This window comes from Aspergillus campestris, assembly GCF_002847485.1.
Source record: "Aspergillus campestris IBT 28561 chromosome Unknown P168scaffold_1, whole genome shotgun sequence".
Lineage (NCBI taxonomy): Eukaryota > Fungi > Ascomycota > Eurotiomycetes > Eurotiales > Aspergillaceae > Aspergillus > Aspergillus campestris.
In genome coordinates, this window is record NW_020194336.1 from 521,907 (window position 1) to 537,145 (window position 15,239).

At 54.8% G+C, this 15,239-nt stretch overlaps 6 protein-coding genes across 6 annotated transcripts; 2 read left to right on the forward strand and 4 right to left on the reverse strand.

Moving 5' to 3' along the window:
- Positions 1-1,128: 1,128 nt before the first annotated feature.
- P168DRAFT_261870 (sugar porter family MFS transporter) lies at positions 1,129-2,673 on the forward strand (the record flags this gene model as incomplete). Its single annotated transcript, XM_024834715.1, has 1 exon — positions 1,129-2,673. The coding sequence occupies one exon, from the start codon at positions 1,129-1,131 to the stop codon at positions 2,671-2,673; it is 1,545 nt and encodes a 514-aa protein (XP_024696455.1).
- Positions 2,674-3,879: 1,206 nt separating this feature from the next.
- On the forward strand, positions 3,880-6,572 carry fluG (extracellular developmental signal biosynthesis protein FluG; the record flags this gene model as incomplete). Its single annotated transcript, XM_024839165.1, has 2 exons — positions 3,880-6,229; positions 6,312-6,572. The coding sequence occupies 2 exons, from the start codon at positions 3,880-3,882 to the stop codon at positions 6,539-6,541; spliced, it is 2,580 nt and encodes an 859-aa protein (XP_024696456.1). The 3' UTR covers positions 6,542-6,572.
- A 100-nt stretch (positions 6,573-6,672) lies between these two features.
- Positions 6,673-7,236, reverse strand: P168DRAFT_314003 (uncharacterized protein; the record flags this gene model as incomplete). Its single annotated transcript, XM_024839724.1, has 1 exon — positions 6,673-7,236. The coding sequence occupies one exon, from the start codon at positions 7,234-7,236 to the stop codon at positions 6,673-6,675; it is 564 nt and encodes a 187-aa protein (XP_024696457.1).
- Positions 7,237-7,840: 604 nt separating this feature from the next.
- On the reverse strand, positions 7,841-9,543 carry P168DRAFT_246022 (putative glycosyl hydrolase, family 18). The gene is made up of 3 exons (XM_024834029.1): positions 9,044-9,543; positions 8,323-8,929; positions 7,841-8,228 (listed from the first exon to the last, which is right to left on the reverse strand). The coding sequence occupies exons 1-3, from the start codon at positions 9,414-9,416 to the stop codon at positions 7,874-7,876; spliced, it is 1,335 nt and encodes a 444-aa protein (XP_024696458.1). The 5' UTR covers positions 9,417-9,543; the 3' UTR covers positions 7,841-7,873.
- Positions 9,544-10,321: 778 nt separating this feature from the next.
- pigc (phosphatidylinositol N-acetylglucosaminyltransferase) lies at positions 10,322-12,012 on the reverse strand. The gene is made up of 2 exons (XM_024836266.1): positions 11,582-12,012; positions 10,322-11,490 (listed from the first exon to the last, which is right to left on the reverse strand). The coding sequence occupies exons 1-2, from the start codon at positions 11,922-11,924 to the stop codon at positions 10,370-10,372; spliced, it is 1,464 nt and encodes a 487-aa protein (XP_024696459.1). The 5' UTR covers positions 11,925-12,012; the 3' UTR covers positions 10,322-10,369.
- A 343-nt stretch (positions 12,013-12,355) lies between these two features.
- P168DRAFT_246027 (pantothenate kinase) lies at positions 12,356-14,703 on the reverse strand. Its single transcript, XM_024834030.1, has 4 exons — positions 14,058-14,703; positions 13,623-13,905; positions 13,093-13,567; positions 12,356-13,040 (listed from the first exon to the last, which is right to left on the reverse strand). Exons 1-4 carry the CDS (start codon positions 14,262-14,264, stop codon positions 12,737-12,739), a joined length of 1,269 nt encoding a protein of 422 aa, XP_024696460.1. The 5' UTR covers positions 14,265-14,703; the 3' UTR covers positions 12,356-12,736.
- Positions 14,704-15,239: the final 536 nt, after the last annotated feature.

Below are 15,239 nucleotides of genomic sequence, written 5' to 3' on the forward strand. Positions count from 1 at the left end.
AACCGTTGATTTGTAGTTGTAGGAACCATGTTCGTTGGGTGAGAAGCTCCATTATGACCGCGGGTTTGCCCCGGACGTGCCTCGGAGTTCCTTCGTGGTCGCTTCCTGTCGGCAATAGTGGATCCTCTCTTTCCCCTTTCGTGCCTCCTTTCTTGGCCGTACAGTCAACGGACTCGCGGACTGCTCAACGACTTCTACTCCAGGATTAATCTTACAAATCGATGCCCTACAGTCCAATATCCCACCGGACAATGTCGGAGCACCCCGCAGATGAATTGGTCGTGTGCCACGAGCGGCGGTTTGGGCGGCGTCTTGGCTCATCCCCCAAGTGGTGGGGGCGCAGGTCAAGACCAGATAAGCCTTGATTTTAGTGTTAATTGTGGAGTCGGTTGGGCTCGGCTAGCCATATCATTGGCTTCTCCCATCTCCCGACACGGCTTAAACAACAGCTCATCCTTCGGAGGACGACTGAGCTATAGGGGCCGATTTTCGCTGTCCTTGCCAGGGCCCAAGATCCCGTTGCCGACCGATTCTCAGGTGAAAGAAGAGAGGGTGTCCGGATGGGTTCAGAAAATTCTCTGACTCGGATGTGCCGATTCTTTCTGTCCCGGCTGTACGCCATGATCACGCGACTAAGAACTACTAGTAAACTAATCCAGATGCTTCTCTCGGTAAGGATATTCTCTCGGTAAAGATATTGGGTCATGTTACAGACTTCTCCACTTTGATCTTTTCTTTCTTCTCCAGAGATTAGTTTTGACTAATGGATCCAGTTTGTCCATGGTCTTCGTCGTCAATCTCTTTCCTCAAGTGCGGGATTTTCTCTCGACTTTCCGAATTTTCTGACCGTCGTAAGTTTCGGCCCCGGCCCGGGGTGGATACCGACATTCGAATCACGGCGAGCCCTAACTGTCTGGCTCTATCCAAGTCCACTTCGTCGGTTTAGTTGATTTTTTAGGATCCCACCACGAGGCCAATCTTGCGGGGTCTCCAGGCTACGATGGCCTCCTAAGTTCCTGGGGATAAATAAAACTTTTCCCCCGCCATTCTCGTCGCTTCTTCTTTCTCTTCCTACCTTTCCCCCTTTCCTCCCTCCGGCATACTCTCACCCCCTACCCGGCTGTGACGATGTTTTTTTACGGAAAGGCCCTGCGCATGGCGCAGGCTCTTCTCATTGTAGCCCCTGCCTTCATCCTTTATGGCTACAATCAGTCCGGCCTGGGACCCCTGGCCACGTTGCCGGGTTGGGTCGAGGTCTTCCCCGAGATCGATACCATCCACACCGAGGGCGGCCAGAAAGCCACCAACAGCACCGGAAAGGGTGCCGTCATCGCCGCCTTCCAATTAGGGGCGCTCGTCGGCTCCCTCTCCTGCACCTCGATGGGCGACTGGCTCGGCCGCCGCAAGACCGTCTTCCTCGGCGCCATCCTCACCATCGTCGGCCAACTCCTCCAGACCGCCGCCTACAGCGTCGAGCAGTTCTCTGTCGGACGCGTCATCCTCGGTATTGGCGTCGGTCAGCTCTCGGTGGCGGTGCCGGTCTGGCAGTCGGAGAGCACCTCAGCCAAGCACCGCGGCCAGCATGTCATTGTCGACGGCATCTGCATCTGTCTTGGTTACGCCCTCTGCAACTGGATTGACTTCGGCTGCAGCAAGATTGCAGGACCCCTGGCCTGGCGCATCCCGCTGGCCATCTCCATGGCCTTCTCCATCGTCCTTGTCTGCGCCGTCTTCTTGCTGCCCGAGTCCCCCCGGTGGCTCGTCCGCGTCGGCCGCATCGACGAGGCCACGGACTCACTTGCCGCCTACAAGGGCGCCGCGGCCGACGATGAGGCCACGCGCGTGGAGATCGCCGGCATCCAGACCAGTCTCGAGGTGACGGCCGACTCGGCCCGCCTGATGGACATCTTCAAGCCCGGCAAGGCGGACGACGAGCGGCTCGCGTACCGGTTCTGCCTGTGCATCGCGCTGCAGTTCTTCCAGCAGATGTGCGGAGGCAACCTCATCTCGACGTACGCGAGCACCATCTTCGAGGAGAACCTGAACATGTCGTCGGACCTGGCGCGGATCCTGTCGTCGTGCGCCATGACGTGGAAGTTCCTCTGCTCGTTCATCTCGTTCGCCGTCATCGACCGGCTGGGCCGGCGCAAGGTGTTCATCATTTCGGGCACGGGCATGTGCGTTTGCATGATGGTGCTGTCCATCACCAACAGCTTCGGCGAGGCGCGCGTCGCGTCCATCATCTCGGCCGTCTTCATCTTCCTCTTCAACACCTTCTACCCGATCGGCTTCCTGGGCGGTAACTTCCTGTACTGCACCGAGGTGGCGCCCGTGCGGCTGCGTGTGGCCATGAGCGCCATCTCGACGGCCAACCATTGGCTGTGGAACTTTGTCGTCGTCATGATCACCCCCGTCGCGCTCGAGACCATCGGCTACCAGTACTACATCGTCTTCACCGTCATCTCGGCCTGCATTCCCATCTCGGTGTACTTGTTCTTCCCTGAAACGATGAACCGCAACCTGGAGGCGCTGAACCTCGTCTTCCGCGAGGCACCCACGCCGTGGCAGATCGTCAACATGGCGCGCCATCTGCCGCAGGGCGAAGCCGCCGAGGTGGATGCGTTCATCAAGGCTGAGGGCAAGGGCAATATCGAGGAGAAGGAGACCATGTAAATGTATGATTAAATTAATTTTTTGTTTTCTTTGTTGTTCACTTTTTTTTTTGGGATGACGGTTCTTCTGTTCCCATGGGATGTACATTTGGTCTACGGATGGATGCATGGAACGTGATAGATGAATGAATGTTTACGCCTACTTCCATAATGGAGATCTTAAATAACAACGTGCTTTTCCTTTGGACGGCCTATGGTCTGTGTCTCGAGATCGTATGTGTGTTCTGGTTCTAGAGATTGAAAGACCTCCATGGCTGCCTGTCCCTCTAGTCCGAGTCCACTCTTGTCCGTGTTGACGGAGGACTCCGTGACTGAATCGACCAACGTGTCACCTGACCATGCAATTTCCTCTTCGTATTCGGCCGATGCTGATGCTTCACACCCTCACCATCTAGCGTCATTCAACCATGCTGTCGATATTGCCAATGGGATCGTTTTCATCAGTTATCGCTCACGTGAACCATCCCCTCCACACATCTCTCTCTTTCCAGGAGTCCAACCCATTGAGGCTTTTCTCTCAGCATCCGAATAGTCCACTGGGTAGAGAACACCCAGACGCCTCCACCATGACTGAGGACCTTGAGCCGATTTGGTCGGTTTCTTCAGACCCTGGAAGACTGACTTGACATGCCTCACGACGCCTCCGCAGCTGGACTGATCTCGATCCGCGTGGATAACCCCTCAAACCATACTGAGACCTTGATATTCCAGCTCCTGATGGCTCCAATTCCCGTCTGGTCTGCCCGTCTTCACCCTATTCCAGACCAACGGCATGCTGTGATCATTCGGGCGTGAGGATAGCACAAAAGCAATATCGTGGATAACAGTGACTCAGCTGCATAAATCGCTGCATACCTCGTGGACATTTCCCGATCCGGAAAGGTCGACGAGCCAAGCGAGGCGCGGAGCAGCCAATCAAGACGGTGTAATCATCACGATCTCGCCTTCTCACGACTTCAACTCATCAGTCGAGCATGCACCTTGGCCAGTCGTTCGTGCTCGGTAAGATCGTACAAACTGCCGCTTCGAACGGCTGCCCCGGTGTTCGTCCCGCATTCAGGAAGTGCCCCGATCAAGGAGCCCGCGTGGGGGAGTTGTCAGCTTCATCCTCATCCTTTATTTATTCTATACCCTTTCTATCCCCCACCTCCTCTCCTCTCTTCATCTATATCCCTCCCCGATCTGATCCGCGAGATTGATTCTCTCCATGGCCATGGCCCTCTCCGAGCTGCGCCATCTCATCCACGCTCACCCCCTCATTGACAACCACGCCCACAACTTATTATCCGCCGACGCTGCCACCGACTACGCTGCCTACCCGTTTGAGCAGATCGTATCCGAGGCCCATGGGCCGGCCCTCCGCAATGCCCGCTCCGCTCTTCCGTTGCACCGCGCCGCCCAGCAGTTAGCCGAACTATATGGCACACCCTCTGCCGACTGGGCTGAGCTCGTCGCCGCCCGCGATCGCTGGGTCCAGCGTGACTACCCCGGGCTGGTCCGCCAGTGCCTGCAGGGCACCCACGCCTTGCTGCTGGATGACCTGCTGACCGACTCCGACGTCGAGCCCTATTCCTGGCACGATCGATTCACTCCCGCCCCAACCCGCCGTATCGTTCGCATCGAGACCATCGCCCAGCAGACGCTGGCCCAACTGCCGCCGATCGATGGCGCCGATGACCCTGCGGCGGTCGCCTCCCGGTTCGACGCCTTCCGCCAGCGCTTCCAGGATCAGCTCGCTGAGGCCGTGGCGGATCCCGCCGTGGTGGGCTTCAAGTCGGTCGTCTGCTACCGTACGGGGCTCAACGTGCAGCCTGTCGACGACGCGGAGGCGGCAACCCATCTGCTCCCTGCGTTCGCGCGCGTCCTGCGCACGCCGGGCCACCGGGTCGAGGACAAGCCGCTCAACGACTGGATCGTACGCTGCCTCCTCACCCTTCTGCAGGACGCCGCCGCCGCCCAGCCCGTGCGTAAGCCACTCCAGCTGCACACCGGTCTCGGTGACACGGACATCGACCTGGTGCTCGCCAACCCAGCGCACCTGCAGCCCCTCATCGCACAGTATCCCAAAGTCGACTTCGTGCTACTACACTCGGCGTACCCATACACACGCCAGGCAGGCTACCTCGCCTGCTGCTATGACAACGTGTACCTCGATTTAGGGGAGGTATTCCCCATGGTCAGCCGCGACGCCCAGGAGAGCATCCTACGCGAGAGCCTGGAACTGGTCCCCTCAACGCGGCTGCTCTGGAGCACCGACGGCCACTTCTTCCCGGAATCCTTTTGGCTAGCCAACCGCCAGTTTCGCGCCGCGCTGGAACGCGTGCTGGTCGAGTACGTGAGCGAGGGCGACTACACAGTCGAGCAGGCACGCCAGGCGGCGGCTGACATGCTCTTCCACAACTCCGACCGCCTCTACGACCTGCGCGAGACCCCGATCTACCGCGACGGGGACGCCTCGGATCTGTCAGTGCGGTCGACTCGCTCACCCGCCGCGGCGCTGGACGCCTTCCTCGCCCGCAACCCGCACGTCCGGTACGTGTGGATGCAGTGGCTGGACTACACGGCGACGGTGCGGGTGCGCATGTTCCCTGTGGCCGAATTCGCACGCATTGTGCAACAGCAGCGGCGCATCGGCATCTGCCTCGCCGTGCAGTGGATGCTGCAGGACGACCTAGTGGCACCCGAGGGCTCCGTAACAGGCCAGTACTACATGACGCCGGACCTAGACACACTGCGCGTAAACGCCGGCCTAGGGGACCAGCCACGCAGCGCCAGCGTCTTCAGCAACTGGAAGAGCGAAGCCGGCTCGCCACTCGACGGCTGCCCGCGCAACACGCTACAGCGAGTCGTCGACCAGCTCCGCCCATTCGGCACAACCGCGACCTGCGGCTTCGAGATTGAAGTCGTCTTCCTCCGCGACGGACCCGAGTACACCCCGGCAGTCACCAACCATTCCTGGTCACAGATGACGCCGGACACGCGCCGCCTGCTCCCCATCCTCGAAGAGATCGCCGAGACGTGCGCAGCGATCGACATCCCCCTACAGCAGTTCCACGCCGAGTCCGCCCCAGGCCAATTCGAGTTCATCCTGCCGCCTGCAGCACCCGTCGCAGCGGTGGACGCACTGGTCAGCGCACGCCAGGTCGTCGTGCAAGTCGCCGAGCGACACGGACTGCGCGCGACGCTGCACCCGCGGGCCGTCCCCGGCGCAGCCGGCACAGCCGCACACGCCCACCTATCCCTCTCCCCGGCGGAGCCTGACGTGGAGGAGCGCTTCCTAGCAGGGATGCTAGCGCACTACCGTGCTCTGGTAGCCTTCACGTTCAGCCAGGACGCCAGCTACGAGCGCGTGCGACCGGGTCTGTGGGCGGGCAGCACGTGGGTAGCGTGGGGGTCGCAGAACCGCGAGACGCCACTGCGGAAGATTGCGCCGGCGCACTGGGAGATTAAGAGTTTGGATGGGCTGGCGAATCCTTATTTTGCGATGGCGGCTGTTATTGCGGGGGGTGTGTTGGGGTTGAGGGGGGGTTACCCTCTCACCAGCAAGGATTGTTTGTGTATGTTCCCTTCTCATCCTTCTGTTCTTCTTTCATTGCTTGACCGAGAGATGATATCGACAACGATACTAACAAATAATAGTCGACGCAGCAACCCTAACAGATACCCAACGCCAAGACCTGGGGATCACAACGCGCCTACCAACCTCACTGGAAGAGAGCCTCAACGAGCTAGAGAAGGATACAGCACTTCAGGAAGTACTGGGCAAGACAGTAGTAGAGAACTACCTGATCGTGAAGCGCCTGGAGGGCAAGCGGCTGGGGGCGATGGACGCGGAGACGCGACGGCGGTGGTTGATCGAGCGGTACTAACCCTACATTACTTATGGAGTTGTAGTTCAACGCGTTCGTTCGGTACTGGCATTAGTATGAATATTATGAATGATATTATTATTACCAGCATGCTACAAGACAAAAGAAACAAATATGATAGATACACCATATTAAACCTCCTCCTCGACCATAACCTTCCTATCCCCTCCCCTCCCATCATTCCTCACAATCTCCCGCCCATTCCCATTCTCCATCTGATTCATAACACTTCCACCCTTTCCCGAACCTTTACCCAACAAAGCCTCCTCCTCGTAATACTTCCCCTCGCCCTCCACATCCCGCTCCTCGGGATTCCGCAAATAATTCCACCCCCTCACCAAAACAACCACCAGACCCGGCACGAGCAGCACGAGCGCGACAACCGCGAAAACGACGTCGCAGGTCTGCAGGGTGGATTTCAAGATCGGGAGAGACATTCTTTCGAGGTCGTATTGCGACTGTTTAATTGGGATTGGGATTGCGGTTGTGGTCGTGGTTGTGGTTGCCATTGTTGTTGGGGGGTTGTTTGTGGGGAAGGATGTAGATTCGGAGGCGGTGTCGATTGCGTGGTTGGTGGTTGGTGAGGAGGGGAGGTCTGACTTTGAGGAGAGGGCGTAGGGGGGATTGGGGAGGACGAGGGCGTCGATCATTGGGAGGGTTAGGATGGAGAGTAGAGGGAGTAGTTTGAGGTTCATTGTGGTGGTTGTATACTTTGAGTTGTGTATACTTGGCGGATAGATAGGTAGATCTCTGTAAAGTACTGTGTAGAGTGTACACTGAGAATGGAGAGAACAGTAGAGAGTAGAGTAGAGTAGAGTAGAGTAGGTAGAGTGAAGAAGAAAGAAGAAGAAGAGAGAGGGAATAAATAAGTATGATACAATAGAGTAGAGAATAGAGTAGAAGATGAATTGAGGTAAATCACAGCCGATCTCTCGCCCATGTGTCGGAGCGGCAACTGTGATTGGCCGAGTGTATACTGATCATCCCTCGTGTTTGATAGAAGTCGATCATAGGTAAGTTGAGACCTGCAGACCGTCCTGTTTCATATGATTTAATTAGTTGCCTTTTGTGTGAGATTATAGAGTATACGTATGCGATTTTATTTTACATAGAATATTGGTAGGCTGGGTGATTGTGATGTTTGGTGTTTTATTGTATTGTCATACTGTACTATATAGTTACTTCCTACAACTACCTCATACTACTACTGCATACTACAACTATGTAGTCATTGATCAATAATATTGCCACGTACGAAACAAGCTGGAAATAACAAAAGCCACTAGATAGACATCAGATCTCCATCAGACAATCCCCAATCTAATAGAAGCACTAACGCTCTCCCTCCTTCTCCCCACCCACTCTCTTCTCCGTAGCTCTCGCCTTGGCCCCCTTAGCCATAGCCTCCACCAGCGCAAAGTCCAGCGTATCCTCCCCCAGACTCCAGGCCATCACGCCCCCGACCTTCTCCGCGTCGATAATCTCCTTGAACTTGCGCTCCACCAGCGGCACCGTCTCCCACGTCCAGAACAGATCGACGTCCTTGTCGAAGAAGTACTGTCCGCCGGCTTTCTCATCCACCTTGCCGTTTTTCTCTGCGCGGCGCCACGAGTCGATCACCGAGACGCCTTTGCATTCGCCGTAGTCGGAGAGACAGCCTCCTTGGCAGAATTCGTCGGTCGTGCCGCTATCATAATTAGTTCACAATCTCAAGAAGAAGAAGGGGAGGGTAAGACAGAGAACCAGAATAGAAAAGAAAGGGAGGGGGGGGAAGAACATACCAACTCCCATACTGCGAACAGCACTGCCCCTTCGGACACTTCGTCCCCTTCGCAAACCCACATGTCCCATCCGTCGTCTCCTTCAATTCCCCAGGCGCCTTCCCCACAACGCCCTTCTCAAACGTCAACACCCCCGACGTCCCCGCATCCGACCCATCCTCCTTCTCCAGCGCCACAACCTCACATCCCAGCGGCTTCTCCTCACACCCGGCCCCCTTAGCAGTCGTAAACCACTTCGCATAGTACGCCACACCCAGGTTCATCTTCTCCGGCTCCAGCCCCGTCTCCGCATACGCATGGACAGTATCCAGCGAGCCGGCCACGCTCGAATGGTGCGTGGTGACGTTATCGCGGCGGTTCATCATATCGTAGCTCATGACGTTGACCATGTCGACCGTCGGCCAGACCTTGGGCCCGTTTTCTTTAGTAAAGGCGATCATGTCGCCGCGTTTACCGGGGACAGCGATGGAGATGAGCTTGTCTTTGGGGAGGGCTTTGCGCAGCTCTTGCATGAAGAGCGGGAAGGTCTCTATCTCGGACACCTTTTCGCTGTTGGGATGTTTCTTGTAGTCGTCGCCGTTGCCGCCGGGGTATTCCCAGTCGATATCTATACATATCCCGTTAATATCACCATCATCATCATCATCATCTACTCCACCAAAAGAGAGCACAAACAGCCCTACCCAAAACACAAGGGGAGAGGAAAGAAAGAAAAACATACCAACACCATCAAACCCCCCCTCCTGCACCATCTTGGCTACATTCTTCGCGTACCGCGTCCTAGACGCCTCGTCCTTGGCCCCCGCAGTGAATCCCTCCGTGTCGCCCCACCCCCCGATGGCGACGAGCAGCTTGGTGTCCGGCTCGAAGCGCGCGCGCATCCTGTCGACGGGCTCGAAGGGCTCGTATTTGGCGGGGGAGTCGGAGTTGAAGAGGGTTGATTTGGCGAAGGCCATGATGGCGTGCGTTATGCCGGCTGTGTGTTCTTTGCCCGGGAGGTCGGTGGTGTGCCATTGGTCGATGTACATTGCGAAGCGGAGGGCGGTGGCATAGGGGAGGAGGAGGGCGAAGAGCCCGAGGGTTGGGAGGTGCATGTTTCTTGTTTCTTCTTGAGGTTAGGTCTGTAGGTAGTAAGTAGGTAAGTGGGTAACTAGGAAAGTTGTAGTATCAAGTGTAAATGTAAATGTAGGTATCAAGATCTTATACCAGATGAGATCAAATACAAAGGGATAAAAGAGGACAGAAACGAAGCCCAACAGGAGGAATGTCAGTCAGCCTTTATATAGTCCTCGTCATTCATTCATTCATTCACTCAATCTAGACAAATACCTACCAACCTAGATACCCAGTAGTCATTCATTCCTCACCAAGACAATCAGTACCTGACTGACCTCATTCATCCTGACACTCATTCATCACAGTATCTCAATCAACCCTCCAATAACCAGCTGAATCCCACCCACCTCTAACTAATAACTAGGTAAGTAACAAATGCCAAATGAATGATGAATGCTGAATGACCCCATCAACTGATCCCCCATCCATGATCCCCCTGTGTGACCTCCCTGTTCCATACTAAATCAGGGTGTGGCATACATACCAGTGTGCATTCTTCACTGGAGGTAACCACCCCCCCCCCCCCCCCTATCACACATATCTCAGTACTTGGCATTGGGTCTGATCTTTCATTCTTGGTTCTTTTCTTTAGGGGATAATGGATAATGAATGAATGGTGGGTGTGAATGGTGGGCGTGAATGGATGATCTGAGTAAGACGGGTCATCCTGGATTTTAATGATTCAGGCTGCTTATGGCTTTTGAGACAAAGGTTGATGTTGATGAAACAGAAACAGGAACAGGGTTGCTGGTTTCAGTTTCGGTCAGTCTCAGGGGATAGATGCTGGGGTATGATAAACTAATACTCCGGGGCGGGACATGTGGTACCTACCACCTGTTAGATACTACAATCCATGTCAATGTGCACAAAACACTCTCTAACAGAGGAATACACCCAACAGGGAAAGAAAAAACAATATTAAATAATTATATCATGACAACTCCCAATGCCGTCTAATAATCGGCCTCGCCGGATCCCACGGCCCCGTCACCACATTCTTATACTTCTGCAAACTCAACAACCACCAACTACACCCGCCCATCGCCAACGCCGTCAGCATACTCCCCAGCACACTCCCCACAACAGCCGCAAACAAGCCCCCCTGCATAGTGACGCCGACGGCGCCCCCGGCCACAATCACCAGCGCCAGCGTCAGCAGCACGTGACCCGTCCAGGAGACGTGGCGCAGCTGGCGGCGGAAGATGGGGAAGAGGCCGAAGACCTCGATGGAGAAGAGCATGAGGCTGAAGACGTGGGGCGTGGAGGGCAGTCGGGAGGCGAGGACCGTGGATGCCATGACGGCGGTGTTGGTTGAGAGGGAGGCGGGGAACTTGGTGGCGCCTGCGCCTTGGCCGCTGCCGTAGTCGAAGGAGAAGATGTTGATGATGAGGAGCCAGCAGCTCATGGCCCAGATGGAGTCGCTGGCTGTGGACTTGGTGAGGGATTTGAGGATGGGACTGAGGCCGAGGAGCGCGAAGTAGATGAGGAAGGCGGATTTGAGGGTTGAGAGGCGTTGGCGGTTTCGGGATGTTAGGATGTGTGATTTGCTGAGTTCGTCGTTGGTCGTTGGCCACGGGCCATTGCCGTAGCTGGTTTGTGGTGGCGGCGACGACGATGATCCCAGATCGCATGACTCCCCGCTACTCCCATTCCCCTGCCGAAGCCCCGACTCCCCAGCCGACATAGCCAGTCCCAGCCCATGAACCACCGCATCCCGACTAGCCAGCGAGCTCGAACTCGACCCATCATCAGCAATCTCCGCAGCGCGCTCCTCCGCCGCCGCCGCATCTTCCCCATGGGCCCTCAAAAACCACATATCCCATAGCACCCAGCCCATCCCCGTAACAACACTCCCCCAACACACAACCGACACAGGACTCAGCCGACCCTGCACGATGCCCACAAAGCAGCACACAAAGATCGCGACAGAGCACACATGCTGCACGATGACCGTCGAGTCGGCCACCAGCGGCCAGAAGTCGTATGGCCTTACCCGGGGATTGCGCTGGAGATGGTCGAGGAAGGTTTCGGTGTCGGTGTAGTTATCTGGATCTGTTGATGGTTTCTCATTAGCTTCTTTCTTCCTCCTTTTATTGCAGCGCAGCGCAATCCCAACAAAACAGAATCAAATAAGAAAACATACAAGACTGCCTAACCCAAAGCAACTTCTTCCAAGCCCCCTTCCTCTTCCTCCTCCTCCCCCCGGCCCCACCGCCCACCTTGCGCAAATCCTTCCGCGCCGCACTACCCCCAAACGCAGGGCCGCCGTTCAACACAGCCAGAGACTCATCATAGCTGGTCTCCGTGCGCGAGCGCACCATTGGCGCGAAATATGCATCTTCAGGGGCGAGGCGCGTCGGGTCGGGGAGGCGGGACGAGCTCGGGCTCAGCGCGGAGGAGAAGGAGGTGCGGTAGGGGTGTGTTTCGACGGGGACGGGTGGGGGATCGGGGGGTGAGGATGGGTCTTTTGGTGGCGGGGAAGGCATCGATTGGGGTTCATTCTTGATTTAACATTGTTTGGAGAGATTTCTGGAGGGATTGGTTGGATTGGAGAGGGAGGAGGTGGAATAGATGGGTTTATCGTTGATTGCGGATGGATTGATTGATTGATTGATTGATGAGAGGGCTGGGCTGGTCCACGTGTGGATTAGTCATGTACTTACTGAACTATTTACTCAGTAAGGGTCATTTTGGATGAGTATTGTTTTATTTTATTTTGAATATATTTGTACATATTTTAGACGATCTATAGCTAGTAGAGCAAGTTAGTATTACTTGACTACACGGTTGTGGATTATCCAGAGAATGGTGGGTTCCGATCAATCCTCCCTTCAATACCTCGGTGTAAACCTGACACTACCAAAATCGCTAAATGTATAATTCTTAAATTCAAATAATAATAATATATCCAATATATCACGCTCGCTCATGCTCTTGTATACGCAAATGTGTCGCGTCTTTCTATCCCAGGAAAATAAGATAATCCTTCGCCATCTCTATGAAACGACAGCACTGGCTCTGGAAGGACAAACATTTGCACACCATATCCCGACCCAAATTAAACATAATAGAGAAATAGAAAAGATTACCATGATCGTACAGAAGCAAATAACAACGACAACAACGATGACAGGTGCAGATGTCCCGCCTGGAGCAGGCGGGAATCCGAGACTATCCATCCGACAAGAGCGTCAACATAATCAGCGGGTATCAAACGCTCAAAATGAGACTGAAATGTAAACGGAAACAGAGAATGGGGAGGGAGAGAGAGGGACGGAGAGAGAGAGGGAGGGAGAAATCAAAGGGCGTGGTCCTTGGGGTGACCGTCGAACGTCTCCTTATCCGGCGGCGCAGTGGTGCCGTCCAGACTCGTCCGTCGTCCCCAGTTGACCGGCTGTCGGCGTAGGAACGCCCCGACCGCCCCGATGTAGCCCTCGTGGCGGAGAAAGTATGCCTGCTTCTCCCCCTTGGACCAGAACCGGATGGCGTAGGAGAGGGTGTTCATGGTCTGGCGGTGTCCGCGGATGAACGACCCGCCGAAGTAGATGTGCTTGACCTGGTGTTTTTCGGATTGGAGGTAGGCGATCTGTCCGATGTTGTTGCTGCGAGAGTCAGTACGGCTGGTTAGAACAGATCGGGATGCGTGTTCCATACCTAATGGCGTATAGTAGGCTCCGGCTCATGTCCTCGTTCTTAAAAGTGACATCCGGCTCCTCCCCATTCGAAGCCGCCTCCTCGGCATCGTTCTTCATGCGAAACACCTTGCCGAACGTGCTCGCGATCGCCGTGCTCTTCAGCCCGATTTTACTATAGTCCATGCCGTAGATGTCTCCCACCAGCATGTCCACCCCGCTGTTGTCCCCGCTGTCCGCCATGGCCAGCATCTCGTCAAAGGTCCGCGCCCCCGTCAGCAACGACAGGATCCCCCAGAAGGTGCCACCCCCGAGGTGGGTCCCGCCGACGCGCTCAAACTGCCGCGGGCCGGACACCTTGATCATGGAGACCCCGGATCCGATGTTGACCAACAGGTATGGGTAGACGTCCGGTCGGGCCTCGGCAAACTGCATCGGTTCGGTTTCGCTGTAGGTGAAGACCTCGTTGGGGATTTCGGTGACGAAAAAGTCGAGGCCTAATCATTAGCCGTGGAACGAACAGAATAAGCCATATAATTGAGGAAAACGAACCCGTAATGAGACACTGCATCTCGTCCTCCCGGATGATGTTGACCTTAAGCGCATCCTTCAACTTGTCGTAGTACTTGAAGGCGCCTCCGCCGGTCGCAACGACGCACAGCTCCGTCGGAGACGGCCCGTGAAGCCTGACATACTCCTCCTTCAATTGTTTGAGCACTTCTATGCAGAGGTCGATGCGGTGGGTTTCGAAAAGCATAAAGTTCAATCGGCCGCCAACGTCGCTGGAGTCGATTTCCCGCGTGAAGTAAACCAGCTTCGCGAGGGAACCGCCAATCTAATACAAGGAGATCACACGTCAGTAATCGTATCGATCATCACCGTCTGAACCATGCATATCGCATTGTGACGGTGTTGGGGGCAAAAGACACCCATTGCGGGGAGGGATAGACTGCGGGGAACGGCGGAAGAAAAAAGGAAGAAACTCACATCGACTGCGACATGGCTCACCAAACCGGTATGATGAGGCAGACGAATGTCGCTACCTTCATAATGCACCCCCTCCGTTCGGACCGGACTCTTGGATCGGGGGTCTTCATCCACGATAAAGGCACCCTCCACGTTAATCTTGACCGCTCCGGGGTTGGTGATGGCCTTCTCCAAGAGGCGGGGGGCGGAATGATGTTGAGAAGACATGATGTGGAGGAGGGGTCAAAAAGATTGGAGGAGGGGAAGAAGGGAAGAGGCAAAATCCCAACTCTCTCCAGATTTGTGAGCGCGTGGGGATAGACAAGCTCAACCAGAAAAAAGGAGGTTGAATTGGCAGTACTGCGACTTTGATTTGATAATTCGGTTCAATGGGACGCCGTGATAATCCCTACGGCGTATATCTCCTTCTGCCCGCCTTCTGGACCAGAGTGGAGAATCCGCCCGCTCCATTGCTTACGGGGGTGGTTTCTAGGATTGAATTAGGGGGACCTCTCCTCTGTCTTTTTGCTCTTTTTTTCTTGAATCTTTTAAGGTGACTGGAGTGCAGGACAAAGTTTGTTGTTCACCGACATGCCTCGTGCTTTTGGCCTCTCCAAGGGTGGACTGTTGACCATCTGTGTCATGATCATGATGCCAGTGTAAAATGATCTGTTTACGACTGATAAGATAGTCAATACCTCCAGATAATATAGAAGAACTATCATCCCATCGGTTCTTGACTGTAAAACCGAGGACCGCGGCTCTAGACAAGAAGACCTTGCTGGCCTGAGGCAGACTGCACATCTTGTATTGCTTATTCATCACTTATGCTCCGGTCTATTATGTACTTGTACTCAACCGCCATGCTATGCTGAGAATGAAAATAACTACACTTGATTAATTGGCTGTATACATGCATCTGATTGTTTCAACAAAATAAAGGTTTGCTTAGAACTCCCTTCTAGTTACTGGTCTAGTTTAGGAACCTAAGTGATGCCGGAGTGGCATTTACATAGCCTGTATACCTTAATATATATTGGACTAACACTTCAGGCTAGTATACAAAACCATAATCAATCACTCCATCGTAGTGTATGTATATAATTACCATGGGTTGTAACTGCAAGTTAAAGATCCTACAAGTATGTCATCTATTCTACTATCTCTTAGTAGCACGTCTACTTTATTCAAACCATTTCCAGT